The sequence below is a fragment of the Chenopodium album genome, chromosome 3 (assembly GCF_948465745.1).
Source record: "Chenopodium album chromosome 3, dcCheAlbu1.1, whole genome shotgun sequence".
Lineage (NCBI taxonomy): Eukaryota > Viridiplantae > Streptophyta > Magnoliopsida > Caryophyllales > Amaranthaceae > Chenopodium > Chenopodium album.
The window spans coordinates 43,758,177-43,777,426 of record NC_137836.1 but is presented as its reverse complement, the minus strand read 5'-3'; the positions used below and the strand labels follow the sequence as shown (position 1 = coordinate 43,777,426).

General features: G+C 34.6%; 1 protein-coding gene across 4 annotated transcripts; it reads left to right on the top strand.

Annotated features, from left to right (window-relative positions):
- Nucleotides 1-3,037: 3,037 nt before the first annotated feature.
- Nucleotides 3,038-18,133, top strand: LOC145623963 (uncharacterized). 4 transcript variants are annotated; one of them, XM_081676882.1, is made up of 8 exons: nt 3,075-3,374; nt 8,950-9,284; nt 9,897-9,978; nt 13,259-13,408; nt 13,979-15,105; nt 16,734-16,832; nt 16,913-17,050; nt 17,747-18,133. In XM_081676882.1, the coding sequence occupies exons 4-8, from the start codon at nt 13,315-13,317 to the stop codon at nt 17,894-17,896; spliced, it is 1,608 nt and encodes a 535-aa protein (XP_081533008.1). In that variant the 5' UTR covers nt 3,075-3,374; nt 8,950-9,284; nt 9,897-9,978; nt 13,259-13,314; the 3' UTR covers nt 17,897-18,133. The 4 variants fall into 4 exon arrangements, 3 of the variants coding, with proteins under 3 accessions (XP_081533008.1, XP_081533007.1, XP_081533005.1); XM_081676881.1 differs by having other exon boundaries at nt 8,950-9,978; XM_081676879.1 differs by lacking the exons at nt 8,950-9,284; nt 9,897-9,978.
- The last annotated feature ends 1,117 nt before the right edge of the window (nt 18,134-19,250 follow it).

Sequence of the window (19,250 nt, the reverse complement as noted above, 5' to 3'; positions counted from 1 at the left end):
ATTTAATGTTTGAGGCTTTATGTGTATGAATGACAAATGATGTAATTGAAGGCTTTTATACCTTTGCATACTGTAGGGAATAATTTCAAGCCTTTAAAATCCCACTAGCTTGAACCCCACTGTGATCATACACTAAAGTACGGTGGCGTCCAAAAGGGAAGAAGATAGAGCAAAAGAGTCGCCAACAAGTTTTTAAGGAACTTGTAAACCATTCACGAGGTGAAGGTTACACCCCTTAACGATCCAAGAGATCGTCAACTCCATAAGGTCATGAACCAAAATAGGGTTCGGGGATGATGGTACAAATCCAACCTAAAAGAGATTGAACCTGCCCTAATAATAGGCCTCTACTTTATTCTGCTCGTATTCATGTGCGCTTTCTGATTAACATATAATCAATAGGATTAATCCTAAACCTGTTTATCTATGTTGGTTGAATATAATGCACAAACAAATCTATTATTGGCGATCACTTGAATTATAATCACATTAACCCTAACAAGATTATTAATATCTTATCAAGCGTGATTGCAAATATCAAATTCCCTTTAACATGCAATAAAAGGTGATCAAGCAATAATAATAAGCATCAAGCAACATAATAAATAATCAATAATAATTATAATTAAAATAATCATAATCATATTCATGATAATATTAAAGCATAATAAAAATAGCAAGATCCTAGGCATGATACTAACAAGATTAATAACAAACCCTAGCATGTCACTAAGCAATAAAAATCAAGTCTTTAACCCTAACATGATACTAACATCATAAATATTAGGAAGAATATAGGAAGCATCATACTTTTAATCATACTTGATATTAAAATTACCCTAGACATGATACTAGGAATTAAAATAACAATCTAAGCATGATTTCTACATCATAATATCAATTAAAACCATTAAAGTACTTACTTGGATGCCTCGTACCTCTTTCTAATAACAAAATACACACGTTAGTAACTTCAAGGAAAATAATAAACAAAGCAATTAAATTAAATAATTGAAAGAAAGATTTGGGACCAAACCCTCAGAAATTAAACCTTTCACGTCTAGGGCGAAGACAACTTCGAATATGGATAGGTGTTTCTAGATCTAATGAATGCGGAATTTGTATTTGAGAAAAGGCTAGTTTAGAAAAAGAGAGAGAGAGAATAATCAAGAAAATCTTGATGAGAGTTGGTGAATGATTAAGAGAGAGTTAGAGAATTAATGATTGCGAAAGAAAACTGATTGTTGATGAATCAAAACGGAGTTTTTAATATGATATTTATAGAGAAAATCAGCCAAAAAGATAAAATTAACAAAACAGAGTCTGGCGCACGCAAAAAGAGGTTGGCGCCAGGCATTGGCTATTGGCGCCAGGCGCCAATGGCTGGCGCCAGGCGCCAATGCCTGGCGCCAGGCGCCAATGCCTGGAGTCAGGCGCCAAGCCTGTTTTTAACGCGTTTTTGTTTTTATCATATCTTTTGATCCGAAAGTCCAAATAAGGCATATAATATGTCGTTGGAAAGCTATTAAAGTCTACTTTACAACCCAATTAGAATCAGATTAAAATATTTTGTAGATAAAAAGATATAGCCAAAATAGTGGAAGGGTGTCAGTTTTGGATAAAGTTTCATGTCTCATTCATATCTTTTTCGTTATAATTCGGATTTAATATTATAATATATCATTGGAAAGATAATTTAAAGATCTATCCAACCATATAAAATTTGGATAAATATTATGAGGCACGAAAATAAAATCTGAATATATTCCACTTCGTACAAAACAAGGATTCTTAAAAGGAGTAGTTTTATTCAATTTCAAACTCTTTAAAACATAATTATCAATCCTGACTCCATTAGGATTTAAAAGAACCTTCTAGAATATTCTAGAAGACTATAATCAATCCTAATAGCTTTAGTAATGATAATTAATAATAGGCCCTCCTCTAGATCATTGGGCCGCATATAAAGCTGATCAAACCGGGTCCAGTTTAGTATTTTGGCCATAACTTCCTCAATATTCATCGGAATTGGGCTTATAATATATCGTTGGAAAGGTCTTTGCAAGCCCCATCCAACTACACCACTATTAGACCCATATCACGGACCAACCAAACTGGATTGGCTGTTTTCTTAAAATAAAGTTTTCAAAAACAGGGAGAAGAGAAAAGAAATAAAAACTTTCCGCAACACTAGACTTTCCACACTTTCGTTTCATTCGATTATGATTCGACGTGAAAGGTACTCATCACCGGGTTTGGTTTTGGGGAGACACAAATGGGTGTCTACACATACAAAGAGAGGAGAACAATTGGGCCCCAAATAATCATGGGCTGACCATAACAATTTGGACCAATTGACTTATTGCTGACTTTGCTTGATTGGAGGCTTGGGCCTTGACCTTGGAATATTGGATCATTTAATGATTAGGCCCAATTAGCTTAATTGGACCCAAACAATATATAATAACAAATATTAATGGTCAAAGTTGTACATGTGTTGCGATTGTTATTAAACGAAGGGAGTAGAAAGCTTCGATCTTGTAATCTCAACGCTATAAGGTGAATTCCTCACTAACTACACCAAATCTTGCCTAGTAGTCTAACACATAATTGGCAAATGACTAGAGGTGTCAAAATCTAACCCTATTCGAAACCAACCTGAATAAAACTCGATTGATACTTCAACTTGTATAGATTTAATATTATAGCATCATTCAAACGTGAAATAGACCTGAATCCACCTGACCTTACTGAACCTGACCTAGACACCCGAATTGATAGCTCTACAAATGATCCATACATCCCATATGCTTAAATTCCTAACCATACTGAACCCAACCCAAATATCCGAATTGACAGCTCTACAAATGACCCATATCCCATATGTATAATTCTTATAAACACCATACACATAGACATTAAAAAATAAAAAGATAGCGGCGTGGAGCATAATCTTTTTGCTTGTGGATCATGGCAAAGGCGAAGTAAAGATTACATAATTACGCATCCCTCCCTACCCCTCTCTCTCTCTCTTTACAACAATAGAAAACTTGTACAACTTCCAAAGGCAACTACTTAAAATTCATTCAAATCAAAATCCTCTTTCCACTTGCCTTTGGTCTTTCTCTTCTATATTCGTGTGAATCAACCACCTAACCCCACAACACCACCCCACAACACATTGAACACAACATAACATTTCCTTTCTTTTTATTTCTTTGACAACTCTTTCTTTCTTTATTTCCATCGCCTCTTTCATTCATTCATTCATTCATTCATTCTTCTTACCAACAATTTTTTACTCTCCTTCCCCTTTTCTCTCTCCTCTTTTCAACCGCATGCTAACCGTTTGATTCGTTCATCGCTCTACTAAGGTTTGATTCTTTGATGATCTTCATCAATCTGATCGTTTTTCTTTTTTTGATTTTATGTACTCAATTTTGTTTATTTATGTTTGGATTTTAGTGGTTGTTGATTGTTTGTTGTCCGATCATGGATTTTTTGATGTTGTTTGATCTTAATTTGGTTAGTGATTGCTTTTATTTGATTGAATTTAGTGTATTTTTTTTGTTCAATTTTATGGTTTGATTTGTGCTTGGATTGATTGATTGTTTTGTTTGCCAATTTCATGATTTTTTTTTTTGGGTGTTTTGATGATTATGGTTCTTTTTCATTGGCTTTTTAAGCTTAATTTTGTGCTTAAATCAGGAAGAATTTATACCTAACAAAAAGGAACTGTAGAAAGGAATTTATTCTTTGGTGATTCTGTATTTCAGGTATCGGTCAGCTGTAAATACTGATCTTCTGTAGTTTGATCAGGTTAATTAGTAATTTAGCGGGTGATTTTTCGTGGGCTATGATTTGTATGAGGAGATTCTGTAAACTTCTTGGTAGTACGTAGTTAACTCGGCTTCTACTGGCGCAAGATTGATGGTTGAGTGATTTTTGAGAGGTTTTGCAGCTCTTAGATAGTGGGGATAGTAGCAGGATTAGTATTGGGTGATTGTTTTGAATTGTGTAGTAGTTTTATTGTTGTGGAGGATGTATAGCGGAGAGTTTCTATTGGGAGGTGGGATTCGCGTGTATATGTTAGGGAGAGAAAGAGGTGAAATTTTTTTGATGGGTAGGAGTGGACAAGAGATGTAGTTTAATTTTGACATTTGATTACTATTGAGTAGATCAAATCATTAGCTATCTTGGGCTAATGTTCATCCAATGAAGTGCTTATGTGAAATTAGCTTTTACTTCAATTTGATCCCTCTTGCGGTCTTACCCATCCAAGGTGGGATCTGCCACAGAGGTACAAAATTAGCACTAAGTAGCTACAGAAGGTGTTTAGTTTGCTATTTTTGAGCATTAGATAACTATTAACTAGGCTGGGCCACTTCTTAGCAATGAGTAGTAGGTTTGCTAGTGTTCTATTTATCAAGATATCCTTCACGTACATATCTTTTTTGCTTCTGTCCTGTAGTCTTGTCCACCCAAGGTGCTATTCACCATAGAGGGAGAGATTAGTATTCACAAAAGGTGTTTAGTTGATAGCTTCTAATTTAGTTTGTTTGGGGTTGAGGATGTGATTGAATTAACATGCATTGTATATCCTTAATTATTAGGTGTAACATTTTTTTAGTTGCTATTAGAATATATAGTATGTATTGTGGGTATGGATTATTTTGTTTAATATTTTTTTTGTAATATCTAGAACCTGGCTGGTTTAATGTGTTGGAAAGACAAAATTTTGTTTTGTAATAGTGTTATATTAATATATTAGATATAATATGTGCCTCCAAATGTCTGTAATTAAGTAAATAGGAGATGAGGTTTGTAATTTGAAGACTTTCTTGACTTGTCATAGCTTACACAGACATACTTATTTAGTTGATTTAAGAGGGGTAGCAGAAATTTGAAATTGTCTACGATAAGTTTGGATCGCAAAATAGTAAGTCTGACTACTATGTGCTAATTATCTATTATCTTATTGCAGAGAAGCTATTCCAAATGGACCTTTTACCAATGTTCTAAACATTGGACCCTTACCCCCCAATTCTCATATGATATCCTGAAATCATCTCCTTCATTTGAGGGATGGGAGATGGTTCAAATTGAAGTTGACACATTCTTAGTGTTGGGGGAAAGAGAGGGTTTTCCAAAGAATGGCCTCAGGTAGTTGCCGACATCTGTATTAGGTTGGTGGAGTTTAATCTTTACTTTGGTATGAATCGGAGAGACTTCATTAGTTTGCATTGGGAGGTATTTTTCTGATGTAGCAATTTCGTTACTGCCAGGGCTATATGTGCATTATGCAGATCCTATAGCAAATTTATTTTCCAGTTGTCCTTAGGTTATGGTGGTATCTGACTCAGAAGAACCTACACATTGAGCCTTGAGTTGGTGGGATTCTGTATGCCAAGGCCTGTGCACTTAGCACCTAAGATGAGCAATGCATCATTGTCCTGAGAGAAGGAAAGCTAACAACCAGTGTGGAATAAGCAGGAAATTATTCTACTTGTGGTTGCCAAAATTGTGGTGCCCTGTTTGCCGTTTCCCATACATTATTATTCTCCTATTGAGATTATTTCTCTTGTAGCTATAGGCTTCATGCCTTTATGCTGTACAGCATTACGTTTCTGTTATTTGTTTAGATTATTGCTCTTATAGATGTTGGGCACTCCCATTTGCTGTACAGAATGACTTATTAATTTGAAAATTAATAAATTGGATTATTGTAATGCTTTTCCATGAATAATACCTTCTGTTCTGTATATGTTTCTTTTTGCAATTTTGACTTCTTGTTCCTTTCTGTTAGTGAGATAATTACACAGTGATTAGTATTCTTGTCAGATTTCTTATCCATGACAGATTAATGTAAAAGTCATAAGTGACATGGATAGTTATTGTTCTAAATTTTTTGGTTTAATCTTTTGTTATGAAGCCCCAATTGTAAACAGAAAACCTAAAGTAAAATTATGTAAAGATGTCCAATCTATTAAGACCTCTTCTTTTGGACCTTATGTTTTTAAGTTAAATTTGCATGTAGTTACCTGTGAACATATTAAATGCTGCTGGTATAGGACAATGCATATTTACTTGGTGGTTATAATTTTATTTTTCTTAAATTGACATAAGTTAGATTGCATGTCTAGTAAAGAAAGATATGGGATTACTGTCCCACCCCCCCCCCCCCCCCCCCCAAAAAAAAAAAAAAAAAAAAAATGAAAAAAAAGGGGGAATAAAAAGTGAAGAAGTTTCTTCTTTTCTTCTGAGAAAATTCTATTGGGGTGGGGAGGTGTCAAATAAGGTGAAAGAGAACTTGCTACGTGCTTGAGAGGAATAATTGGTTGTTAAATATGGGGCTGTTGAAAGTGAAGAAGTTGAGACGTATATCTTGAAACTGAAAAATGAAACTTCGGTTGTTGATTGACGTCTTAACATACTAGTACTGTAGTTAATTATTGCAAAAGCACCTTATGAATCATCCTTGTGCAAGAGTGTAAGACTATGAGGTAAGAGAAACAACATTGTTGGTTTTGGTTATTGGGAATCTTGTGCACAACTTATGATGGAATTGATACTTGCATAATAATTCATATCTGTAAAAGAAATCATTGATCTATCTCTGTTTGCATGAGCACATGTGGTATGCCAAGTTTGAAGGGCTCTGATTTTAGAGATTGCTGCATAACGTCTGTGTATCTGCTATGGAGATCATTTCACATTACTTCCCTTAGAATTTAGACAGATACAGGCACGTTTAATCTAAATATGATTTGCATGAAAGCCATCAATCTATATAGAAACCAACAGAATGTGTGAATTAAGAAAGAAAGAAAGCTGATGGTCAATGTCAGAGTTAGTTATGCTCCAGTGGTGAATGTACACAATACTGTTTAGTTTAGAAAGGAGATGAAACTTGTAGAAGTGACTCCAGCAAAATAACAAATGTCACTCTCTCAAGTGAATCGTCTGGCCTTTCTAGGGAAAGGGGAAAGAGGGAAGAGGGAAGGAGGAGTTAGAAGCATATAGTCTTATATAAACTAATGAATTGTCTTATAAAAGTTCATAATAGCTCAACAAATACAAAATAGCAATGATTATATAAATATCGTAGATATATATGTTTTCTGCAGCTAGTTTGGATTTGGAAGAGCATGAGGAATTATTAGAGCAGGTGAGTTCTTTTCTCTTTGTTTAACATCGAATTTTCTGTTAATAAAGCCATATAATTCTTCTGAAAGTTGGGTGTGATAATATATTGTTATTATGTATATATATGTATTTTATATCATAATTTTACACGTAAAGAGTATGTATGTTTTTGTTTGGTGAATCTTATTATGATTATTTCTTGTCCATGAATTAAATTTATGAAAATACAGCACCATCACGGGTAATTAATTTTTGGTTGAGCTTCAGAGTATTTCTAAGTTCTGTGTAAGTTCAAAAGAAAGCTTTTAAGTTTTTCATTGACCTTATTTTTTGGTGAGTGAAGTTCATTTCCAAGAATTTTAGTTGCTTCAATTTTAGTGACTTAGTATTTCTTCATTCATTTCCATAATCAAAAGTGTTTATTTATTATTTTTTATGAGGTTGGTTGATTTCTTGATAATTTGTGTGATACAATAGACTATCACTAAAAGTTTAAAGCCTATTTTGCAGAGTTTGAAAAATCTTTCACTAATATCCGAAGAGGTTATTCTTCTTATTGGCTTGCTGAATGTTTAGTGGACAAAAAAAATATCAAAATAGAATTTCTACATTTTCCCAATGAAATCTTTCTTATAGTGTTATTAACTTTGATTCAAGTTAAGAATTTTTCTTTAGTATCCTAATTTTAAGTCAGGTAATCTGTAGTCAGGAATACTTGCTGACAACTGTCTGAATATGCTGCTTTCAAATGATATTCAAATTAAACATAAAATCAACTGTCATTTAATTTAATTGCAGCACAAGGTATAATTGCTTCATAGGGTGCTGCACCTATAAATCCGCAGCAAAGATGGAAAAAATTGACTAGTTATGTATATGTATAGTTTGTGAATAAAAGAAATTCGAGCACCAATATTTAGGTTTTATGAATAAATCTTGCCAACAAATAAGTCATTGGTCTCACTTGTGCAAGAATTTTTATGGTTTGGATTGTGGTTATTAGATGTATTATTAGATTGTTGGTTGGAGTTGCACTCTCTTAAAAACGAGATTGCGGTTCAAGCATTAGGTTTCTTATTATAAGAAGACAATGCCAAAGATGTTGTGTATGATGTGCCAATTCATTTGGAAAGTAAATGGATGTTATGAGTTTTATGTGGCAAGTTTTTACCAAGAACAATGTCTTTTGATGTATTAGCATCTCTTATCAATTTTCTCAGTTTCTTTTTTTTTTTTTAAATTTTTTTAAAATTTTTTTTTTTTTTATGTTGACCCTTTTTTAATTATTTTACTATTTTATTTTGTTCAAATTTGTCTCTCTATCCGTTAGTCATCGATATTTGACATCTATATTGCCAAAATTTCAGGTTAGCAGATCCATTTTTCAAATTATCTTGTGCATTATATGTCCCTCTTTTATGTTTCTCATCTTTAACTTAGCTTGTTATTGTGATTGTACTAGCATTTATGACAGCTTTTCCTCAACTTTTTCGTGTTGTTTGTCTTTTTAGATCATTAATGAAATTACCCAGAGTCGGCTCCACAATCTTTTTATTAATTATTTTCTTCTTATTATTTATATATATTCCTATCCCTAAAATTCTTCTAAGAGGATCTTAGTTCTGTGGCTTTTGCGTCGCTATTGGCTCTTTTGAGTTGACTAGGAATCAGTCCTGACTGCATTAAGGTTCAACCTGGCTGCCACCATGGTCCTGTTTATTGGATATGCAGCTTTTTATGACAGTACGCATCTAATTATCCTAGATTTAATTATTAAACTTGGACTGTTGTGAACTCTTATAGGATTTCATTGAAGAGATGGGATCAGGAGAGAGATGGACAGAAAGGTGGAGTTAAGAGACATACAATGACGAGTAGCCCAAGGGAAGAGGGAGCAAAAATTAAAAGATGAGAAGATTTTTTATAATCCTTTTACCTTAATTATTTTATCCCATAGCCATTTGTTAAGGATTTTATACAAGTGAAAAAGTAAAGAGATAAAACTTGGTGGGTGAGTGTGGGTCACAACTCAAGAAAAAAAGTAGAGAGAGAATATTTCTTAAAAGGAAATGAGACAAGTAAATCAGGAATTCAGGATACACCAATTAGGTAATTGGTGCAAGTAGTTTGAAAAGGAGGTAGTAGTTTTTTTTTTCCTCCCATATTTTAATTCAAAATAAAAATTTTAAGCATGATAATTAGAGAATTGAATATGTGGGATTCACTGATAATGTTCTTGAGATCTTTTTATTTTTATATTTTAAAGAAAATTTGCATCTCCTTAATACTTAATAGTAGCTGAAACACCTGAAATTATTTGAAACTTTAGGATCTATGGTAAATCATTTGAACTGTATCACTTAGAAAGCTAAATGTAGAGGTAGAGGTAGAGATAATAATGTAGAGTTGTAATAAAAATAATTGCAAATATATGGGCAAAAATGACTCGAAAGCATAACCTTTAGCAAAAGTATATGTTACATTAAAACCTATTTTATATGAGTGACAAAGTATAAAAATAGGATTTTATGCGAGTCTTTTCAAGTTAAAAAAAAAATAAAAAAAAATAAAAACTTTAGAAGGCTCTTCTCATGAGAAGATTTTCTTAATTCGTATTATTTTCAATAATTGCTTTTTTTTTGGATTGATGGGTGTGACCTCACACTGTAGTCTTTTGAAGTAATTGGTCTTATCCTACTGTTTTGTGCTGAAATATCCTGAGAAAAGATTATTATACTGTATGCCTGCAGATTTTGATCCTTTTTGGAGATATGCCTGAAAGCTGGTCTAGCATTTCTTGATAGAAATTCTTCTGTTCTGTTATGCTTCCAGGTGATTGGGAAAATTTTAAATGTTCAATTTTAATGAGGAATTAGCTGCAGCGTAATGTCTCTGCATTTCTTTAACGATCATGAAGTAGATGAATTGCTGAGTGTGATGCCTTGACAACTGTATTCAAATAGCCTTGTGTAATTTTGGAGCATTGTGTTTCTGCTCAATTACATGTTATTATATGTCTATACTTTGAGGACATGTTTTTTTATTGTTGGATCATCTGTGTGATCTTAGAGGAATACACAAGGTGGCCTTTTCAGAAGCAAGAGAGTTATCCTGGTGGCCCTATTGTTGGGGTTGACAGCAAACATTGTTTTGCTGAATGTTGTTTTATAGGAGGCCCAGGTGTTGAACTAATTTTTTTCAGGGTATTGAATTATTGGGTTTTTTTTTTCTTTTTTTTTTTGGTTAAATATATGGGGTTGGTCCTTCATATATCTACTAATAATGAGCAATAACATGTACTAGGTTAGATCCCGTGCCATGCACAGTAATTTCAATATTTATCATTAGTTAAATACAATTATTTTACTATAAAAAATAATATTAAATTGCAAAATAGGATGAAAGTTTTGTAATTATATTTTTTTTGAATCTTTAAAGAAAACAGAGGAAGAAATGCATGCACAACTAATAAAAATAACTATGGATTACATTACAAAATTATAGATAATATTACATTATTGTATTACATGACTTTGTTCCCGTCATAAAATAAATAAATATATAAATCTTTGCTGAATGTGTAAAAATGAATATACTTGCCAAATAGAAAAGAAATATTATTGTAAAGTAAGTATTAAATTAAATACTTCTCTAAGAAGCTTTGGCAAAAAAAAAAAAAAAAAAAAAGACCTTTTGGAGGGAAAATTTTTAACCAGATTATGACAAGTGTCATTTCTGGTTTCGCCTTTAGTATACGTATATTGATTTTGTTAGAAAGCATTTAGGAAGCTGATTGTTCCAATCATTCTTTTCTTAACGTTAATTTAATTTTTACTCATCATCTTATATAACATACAACAAACAAGCCGAAGACACTCTCTTTTTTACGAAATTATATAAAAATATTTGCAACCAAGATGATGATGCCTTTTTTGTGTCATTGTATTAAGAACTCATATAACCCATCATATTTCTGATTGTTTGCCATTTATCTTTTTTACTTCTGTTTCGATGCTGCTATCCTTTTTCTTCCTTTGTTGATGCATGGGTTTGTTTGTAAGGCTAAATTACTTGGTGTTGTAGTCAAGTTACAAGCAACTTGTGGGTACTGAGATTTTATGTAAAATTGCTTGTAGAATCTCTTGGGGTTGAATTTAATATGAATTTAGTAGTGTGCATCTAGTTTCTGGTCCTAAGTGTACAGTTTTGTTTATGTAGATCGACTTGGTGAATTTGCAATATCGTACTATTTTTTTAAATGTAATGTTGCTTCACATTAATGACTTAGTTGTCTCATATTTTTCTTGTAAATTATTGGACTTTGTTGCTTTAACTTTCTTGCACATTTAGTCTTATGAAACTGCGTTAAAACAAGTTTTAGCTTGTGAAAGTATAAAACTACTGAAACTGTTCTTGATTCTTCTTGCATGACTACATGTATTCAAATCCTTTCTGAAAGCTGACATTATGTGTGTATGTACCTCTTGCAACCCCCCCCCCCCCCCCCCCCCCCCTCTCTGGTCATTGCTATTCTTATATTACAAGGTCTTCATTTTTTGAATTGGCTTATTTCTTTTAGTTAGCATGTTTATCTTCTATTTTCCTTCATAAAATTATATATAATCATGAAAGGGTAGGTCTATGTTGTGCTAGTTATAGTCAATACTAACACATAATTGCTGGATGTAGGCGATCGAACTTTGCTCCTTGACATGTGTGGGGAATTATAAATGACTATTGGTGATTTAATGATCCTCTAATCCTCTGCCATGCTATTAGTTTGAGCTGTACAGTTCCTTAGTGGGCATGTAATAGTTGGGATTTTTCTTTTGTCTGAATGATTTCTGACTTACATTTAAAAAAAATAAAAAACCATTTCTGACTTGGGTATGCTTCCCTGACTCATGAAATTGCTAACATCCCAAAAAAAAAAAAAAATTCCTTGTTTAAAGTGTTAATTCTTAGGTTGGCAGAGATCAGCATTGATTTTTCAGTTACATATTCTAGTCTTCTTTTTTACTTGAGGTTTGCCCCTTCCCTGCCATTCTCTAATGTTCTCAAGTCACCCTGTGTATATTGACTCGGTATATTCTTCAATGTTAGTCTGATTGCACTAGCTGATCACATGTACACTGTAAAGACAGTGCTGACTGCTAAGTGTTTGAATGACTGAACAAGTCATCTGATACATTGTAAAAGGTAAACCAAAGTAGAAGTACAAACCTATTTTTCTGTTAATATTATAGGTCTAGTACTTGTTTAACTGTTGTGAGTTATAATAATACCGTCTTTTCTACTATTTGTAAATGCTTTTGGTCAGGCTTGTTAAATGCTTACTGCTCCCTTCAACTCTAAATTGGTCAATGGAATCTCCACAACTTACTTGCCTATATGTGTATCAGTCTGCATATATATAATGGTACATTGTACTTACGTACTGGCATCAAAAGGGTAGCTTTAGTTGCCAAATACTTCCATAGAGGTAAACTATGCAAGGGTATAGTTTCCTCTGGAAAAAAATAAATAAAGACTTTTATTAGTGTTTTTGTTTAAGAATGGAGTGTGGAGATGAATAGTGTTGCATTGTCTGTAGTACACAGCCTCGTTGTACACTTATCATTTGGCGGAAAAAATTAACATCCTCAGACCTCTACATGATTTGTGTGTACCTTATGAAGACTCATTTCCTTCTATTTTATTTTTTTACACACTTGAACTATGGCAATTCTTTGTTCTTTCTCTTTTTCTATTACACATTATGATCATGGATATTATATCAGTTGATCTAAGTTTATAGAGTTGCTGAACTTGTTGTCCATTCCCTTTACCTGAATCTATGCAACCTCTTTGGGTTATAATTGGCTAGTTGATTTGGTTGGGTAATGATTCCACTTTTCAGATTTGAGATTCAGAATGAATTCATTTTTGTGTAATTTAGTATTCTTTGATTGCTAGAATATGTCAATGCTGATCTTTTAGCAATATGAAAACAACAATGTTGTCCAAAATATCCGAAGCTGGGTTCATCTCAATATATATACTTATATCATGTAGCTTAATGTGCATTTGAATGATCAGATTCCTAATATTCGGGATCTTTCTTCTGGTGCAGGCTGTATTTTTTCTGATTGGGTCTTGGGCTAAATCCCTGCTGTGCTTGATGTGATTATGGCACACAGACACATATACAATACATCACAAATATTTGAGGCTGATACTGATCAACCCTGGAATCTTACTGAAGATCCGTATCTTCACTTTGGTAATCAGATATAATTTTGTTCACATTTTCATATATTGTGTTTTTATTAGATTATATTTTTCCAGCTACATATGCTATTTGCATTATTGGTAGATGTATTAATTAATTTTACCGTTTAAGTTATGGGTAAAATTTTATTGAGCCATCTGGTTAGGATGGTTATTGTTGCGAGTTTTCTGGCATCGTAATTCGTAATGCATTTACTGTGAGCATGAATTAGTTCTTTTTATAATATTTCCATTATATTCTACTAGTTTCACGTTCAAAGTCGGTGGTATACTTCAAGAGATGACCTGATCGTATTTCTGTTCTAATTGCCTTCGGACTAAAGATTGATGATTTTATCATTGTTTTTTCAAAGATCATGCACACTTATTCTGGGGTTATTTATCTTTATTTTTTGTCAATTTGAAGTTTTGGTGCAAAATGGAGATTTGCAGGGGGCAGTAGTGGTTGTATGTTCTTTGTGTCTGGTTATGTTTTTTACTCTTGTTTTTAGCCTTTTCTCATCCTGTCAAAAGTTGCATTCTGTACTGCTATCAACTAAATACCATTTACATTATATTGCAGCTAGAACTAGTTCTGCAGAAAATGCCCCAATATTTCATCCCATGGAGAATGGACCTGTAGACCGAGTTCATTATGTTTCTCCGTGGAATCCTGCTACAAGATTAAGTGGATACTCTTCATCAAGCCAGATGGTGAATGCACCCCATTATCAACCTGATTCTTCTGACCCTTCTCGTGATTCTATGCATCCATCTGCTGGTGGAAATGCCTTCATGGTTCCTGAAAATCATGTTCATCATGCATCTTCCTCAAATTATGGAGTTGAAAACAACTTTTTTGATCTTTCAATGAGCAATGGAAGGGGTCCATACAAAAGGAAAAGCCCTGGGATCCCTGCTATGACTGAAAGGGGAAGCACAAGCAGATATTATTGTGCTGGAAGTTCATCTGATGTGTCATCATCATCAGATTTGCATCAGGAAAAATCAACTGTGGATGCTCAACATAATCACTGGGAATCACTGGCTGTTCCTACCATTTACAGAACCAATCAACTTTCAATTGGAAATGAAACCTCTATGAGGAATGTGAGAAGCCGATCCACATTGGACTCGGAGTCGGATAATTATAGGACCCATCTCCCAACTAATTATCCTCACCATCCCAGTTCTAGTAGACTTCCAATTGACCACCCTGGAATAGTTGATGTAAATCCAAACCCTGGTGTTCCTTTACCAGAATGGACGCCTATTCATGTATCTGGTGCTCCTCATGGAAGGACTATAAGTAGTTTGAGTCATGAGGGTAATCACTTCTTTCCTGGAAGCAGCATAGCAAACTCTTCTGGAGATATGCCTGGATATCACCATGAACATATTGCCAGCAGAAATTCTCTATCACAAAATTTGCATCCTACTCCATCGCATACGAGGGGAGTTCGAAGTAGCTATTCACACAGGTCCACTCCTAATGGCAGAGTTTCAATGGGCAATATGCGTGTGACCCATGTGGCTCCTCCCGATGAAGGTCTTCATTTGATGGGAGAGGCTCACTCTGCAAGACATCCAAGACAATTTGGTCCTGTAGGATGGCGCAATGGTGACAGGAGTGGTAGATCTAGGCTTTCTTCAGAGAGATACCGTTTGCTTTCTGAGGATGCTGGCGTCCATGATCGCCTGACACCTGAGGTATACAAACTTTTTAATTTTGTTGTCAGCTTTTTATGTTATGTTATTTTATTGTGTGTGTGTGTGTGTACAGTTTCATTTCATTGGTAAGATCTATTGTTCATTTTTAAGGCCAGTCTGAGCCCATAACTCACCTTTCCTCAACTTTAATGGGCTGAATCCCTCAGATTGGGTTTAGCCGCTTGCACTAAAACTAAGACCTGTTGTACACCCTTCTCACTCAGCTGGCTGGCTGTTTCTCTATCATCATTGTGCTTATTTGCATTAGAGCACAAGATCTATATTTGCTACATGGAATAATCACTTTTGGTTCTTGTAGCCGACCCCACTTACGGGATTACGACTTTGATTGATGGTAGGTGTAAGTGGAAGCAAATGCTGATGCTCACTTTAAATTGTCATTTGGCTTAATCTAAAACATTCAGTATTTCTGAAGTAAATATTTGCCTGTTCTCACATATATAGTTACACCCTCTGTTTTTAATTACTTGCTCCATTTTCCATTTCCGGCCGTTTTTAAATACTTGTTCCATTTTCCTTATTTTGGAAGATTTTACAATATTTAATTCATTTCTCTCAACTAGTGGGCCCGACATAAATTATATTTTATTAATTTCATATTCTTATTCCTCCAATTATCTCAACTACCTTTGCTTTTTACAATTTTTTTATTCTTCCACCAACCCCACTACCTCCATATTTTATTACCTCTCCAATTTCCACTAAAACTCCGCAGATGGAGAAATGAGCAAGTAATTAAAAAACAGGGGGAGTGTAAAGGTGACCAAATAGCCCTGCGCTCCCTCTTCACCTGGTCATGCAACAGTGCAACCTGGTTGCAGCAACTGCCTCTGCACCAGAAGTGTCTACCTATTTCTTATGGTCCTTTGGGTGTATTTCTTGGCCATTTTGAGTAACCTAGATGAGGTTCCAGTGCACCCTTTCCCCATTGTTCTACTCGACTAAGATAGAACATAGAGAAGTGAGATCATGATCTTTGTCAATAAGATGATCCGTCATTTCTGTTTTGTCCCTTCTCTTTGATTTTTGCTAGAACAGTTGCATCAATTCAAATCGAAACCAAAGTCGAACTAGCATCACACAACCTCGTCCATCTTATAGTTTATGCAGTACTATAATTCAAAAGTCATAAAATGTGAGTGATGAAATGTAATCCTACCAGAGTGAAGAAGTAACAGGGGAGTATGAAGAAAGTTCATTAAAGTATAGTCATATTCTCTAAAATTGATCTTTCATTAGAAAGAGATACTCATTTTCATTTTGTTACGGTTGTGATGTGAACAAAATCATTTGCTCATTACATTGAGGCAAATAAACTAGACTCGCTGATCATGTTGGGGACTTGGAGTTATATAAATACACGCTCGTTCCAGCATCCTCTCGGGGTGCTTAATTATGCTCAATCCCCATGTGTGTCTTTAGTGCTTGTGTGCATGGGTTGTGACCGTTTTGTGTGATAAAGGGGGGCACTCTGTAGACATATCTTCTTAAGTCCGTGAGTTTCTATTGTAATGATTATAATAATGTTATGTGATTGATTTTTTTATATCTTTATGCTTGTAAGTTTCTGATTGACTCTGCTGTTTTGGATTTAATTTATTTTTTAGGGTCTGATGGTTGTTGACCGTTCTTCGCTTTATGGTTCAAGGAGTTTCATGGATCAACATCGAGACATGAGACTAGATGTAGACAACATGAGCTATGAGGTTTGTGTAATTAAATTCAATTTATGTATATCTCTCTGGCTTTTATTAATTGTATTTCTCTAACATTTTATGATGAACAGGAATTGCTTGCACTTGGAGAGAGGATTGGAAGTGTCAACACTGGGTTACGTGAAGATCAATTGCCCAAGTGTGTGACAGAAACTGTATACTGTTCATCAGATCAGGTGCAGGAAGAAGGAAGATGTGTAATATGCCTGGTATTGTTCTATCCCACGAACCTTTCGCTTTTTGTGAAATGCTGACATGCCATTGTGTGCTATATTACTAGGGTGTATTTATGATGGTCTTTTAGAGACTGAAATAGAGCCTTAAGCTGCAATATTTTAAAGATGGACATGACTACATGAGAATAAAAACAGATTTAGTTGCTGCTAAATTCAAACTATAAAGTATTTGCCTTTGGTATATCCCTTTGCTTCCACCATTGAAGGGTTGTAAAGAATCTTGACCATATAGATAACATTGTCAGACAGAATCTTTGGCGATTGAAATCAGTAAGAGAGAGTATGATCATGGACAAGTTCAACCACTTATTCTTCAGGAATAAAATATATTTTGAAACTAAGCATGTCTTTGGCGATTGGAATTCAAGTGAGAGGAAGATTCTTGGGGGAAAGAAGAAAAAATAAAAAACAATTTAGCACGTTCTGGCCTAAGTTCGAAAACAGTGCAAGCTTTGGCCCTCCTGTGGTCCTGAACAAGCATTTCACCCAGAATAGATATCTCAGTGGAAAACAACAAAAGCAAACATAAGGCAAAGTTTGGAGATGTGACAGTTATTTTAGATGGAATTGTATAGTTGGAACCCTTGCTGTTTTTTTTACCCTGTCCAGCCCATTTTTGTTTTTGAAATTCTTACTGTTGTTAACAAAGCAGTTACCTTGTTTTGGCAGGAGGAATACAGGCATATGGACGATGTTGGAACCCTTAAAGCTTGCGGACACGATTATCATGTCAGCTGCATCAAGAAATGGTTATCTATGAAGAACGCATGTCCAATTTGCAAGGGCCCAGCTTTGCCAGAAAATGCAGCAGATAAATAAGATCAAGCTGCATGGTAGAGTTTGACATTACTCCATTCTTTGTAAATATGTTACACATGTAACAGTGGTAAATTTCCTCAAATGAAGGAATTTCATGTAGGTATATTAAGGTTATTCTTAGTGGATTGATCAAGAACATAAAAAAGTAAGTTTATTTTAGTGTCTAATGTTCAATCTTTTCTGTTGGGACTAATCTATATTTGCTGATAATAATAGTCATTCTGTTTATAAATTCAATACTAGCATTCTAGGGCTGCTTTTGTTTTTCTTTCTCAGCCATACTTTGTTCGAGGAATCAGTCTGTGGTAATGGCTATCGACAAATGTATCTATGACGTAATGTGTTTAGGCGGGGCACACAGAAGGCAACTAGTTTGGAATAATTCCCATATCCTTATCTACCATTTTGCACAATATAATTGATACATGTTTTAGCAATAAGTGTGTAAAATAATAATAATAATACTACTAATAATAATTACTATCGGTGGTTGATACAAGTTTTAGCAAGTTTGTCGGTGGTTGATGATGAAGACATTGATTTGAAAGAGCGTAATATTAAGCAGTGTCGTAGGAAGATTTGTGATGGCCATTACACAGCTGCAATTCAGGTTCTTTCTTTTTCAGGCGTTGCTCCTTATAATGGCGCCACTCTTTCGGATTTACAGTCAAAGTATCCTTCGTCTCCAGCTCCATCCTTGCCTGATATACTTGTTGATAACCTTCATCTCGATACGACTTCTACTGTTGTTTAGGATCGGATTAAGAGTTTCTCTCGTGGCACATCATGTGGTAGGGATGGTTTGCGTGCTCAACATCTTATGGATTGCTTGAGTGGTGCAGCTGTGGCAGTCTCAGATGAGTTAGTTGACTCTATTACCGGGGTGGTTAATCTCTTTCTAGCTGGAAGATGTCCTATCCAATTAGGAGAGTATATTGCTAGTGCTCCTCTTACACCACTTGTCAAACCTAGTGGTGGTATTCGTCCTATTGCTGTGGGTACGATTTGGCGGCGTCTAGTTTCAAAGGTGGGTGATGTTATAATTTGTCGGTCTTTAGGTTGTTACTTTGATGGTCTTCAATTTGGTGTTGGGGTTTCTTCAGGTGGTGAGACAATTCTTCATACAGTGAATCGGTTGATTGAGGACCGTGGTTCTGATGTTGGTCTTTCTATGTTGTTGGTGGATTTTCAAAACGCTTTCAATCTAGTTGATCATTCGATTATGTTACGTGAAGTACGTTGCTGTTGTCCGGGCATTTCGCGATGGGTAGAATTCTGCTATTCTAATCCAGCCAGATTATATTATGGGACCAAACCTTATGGTCGTCTCAAGGGGTGCAGCAGGGTGATCCAC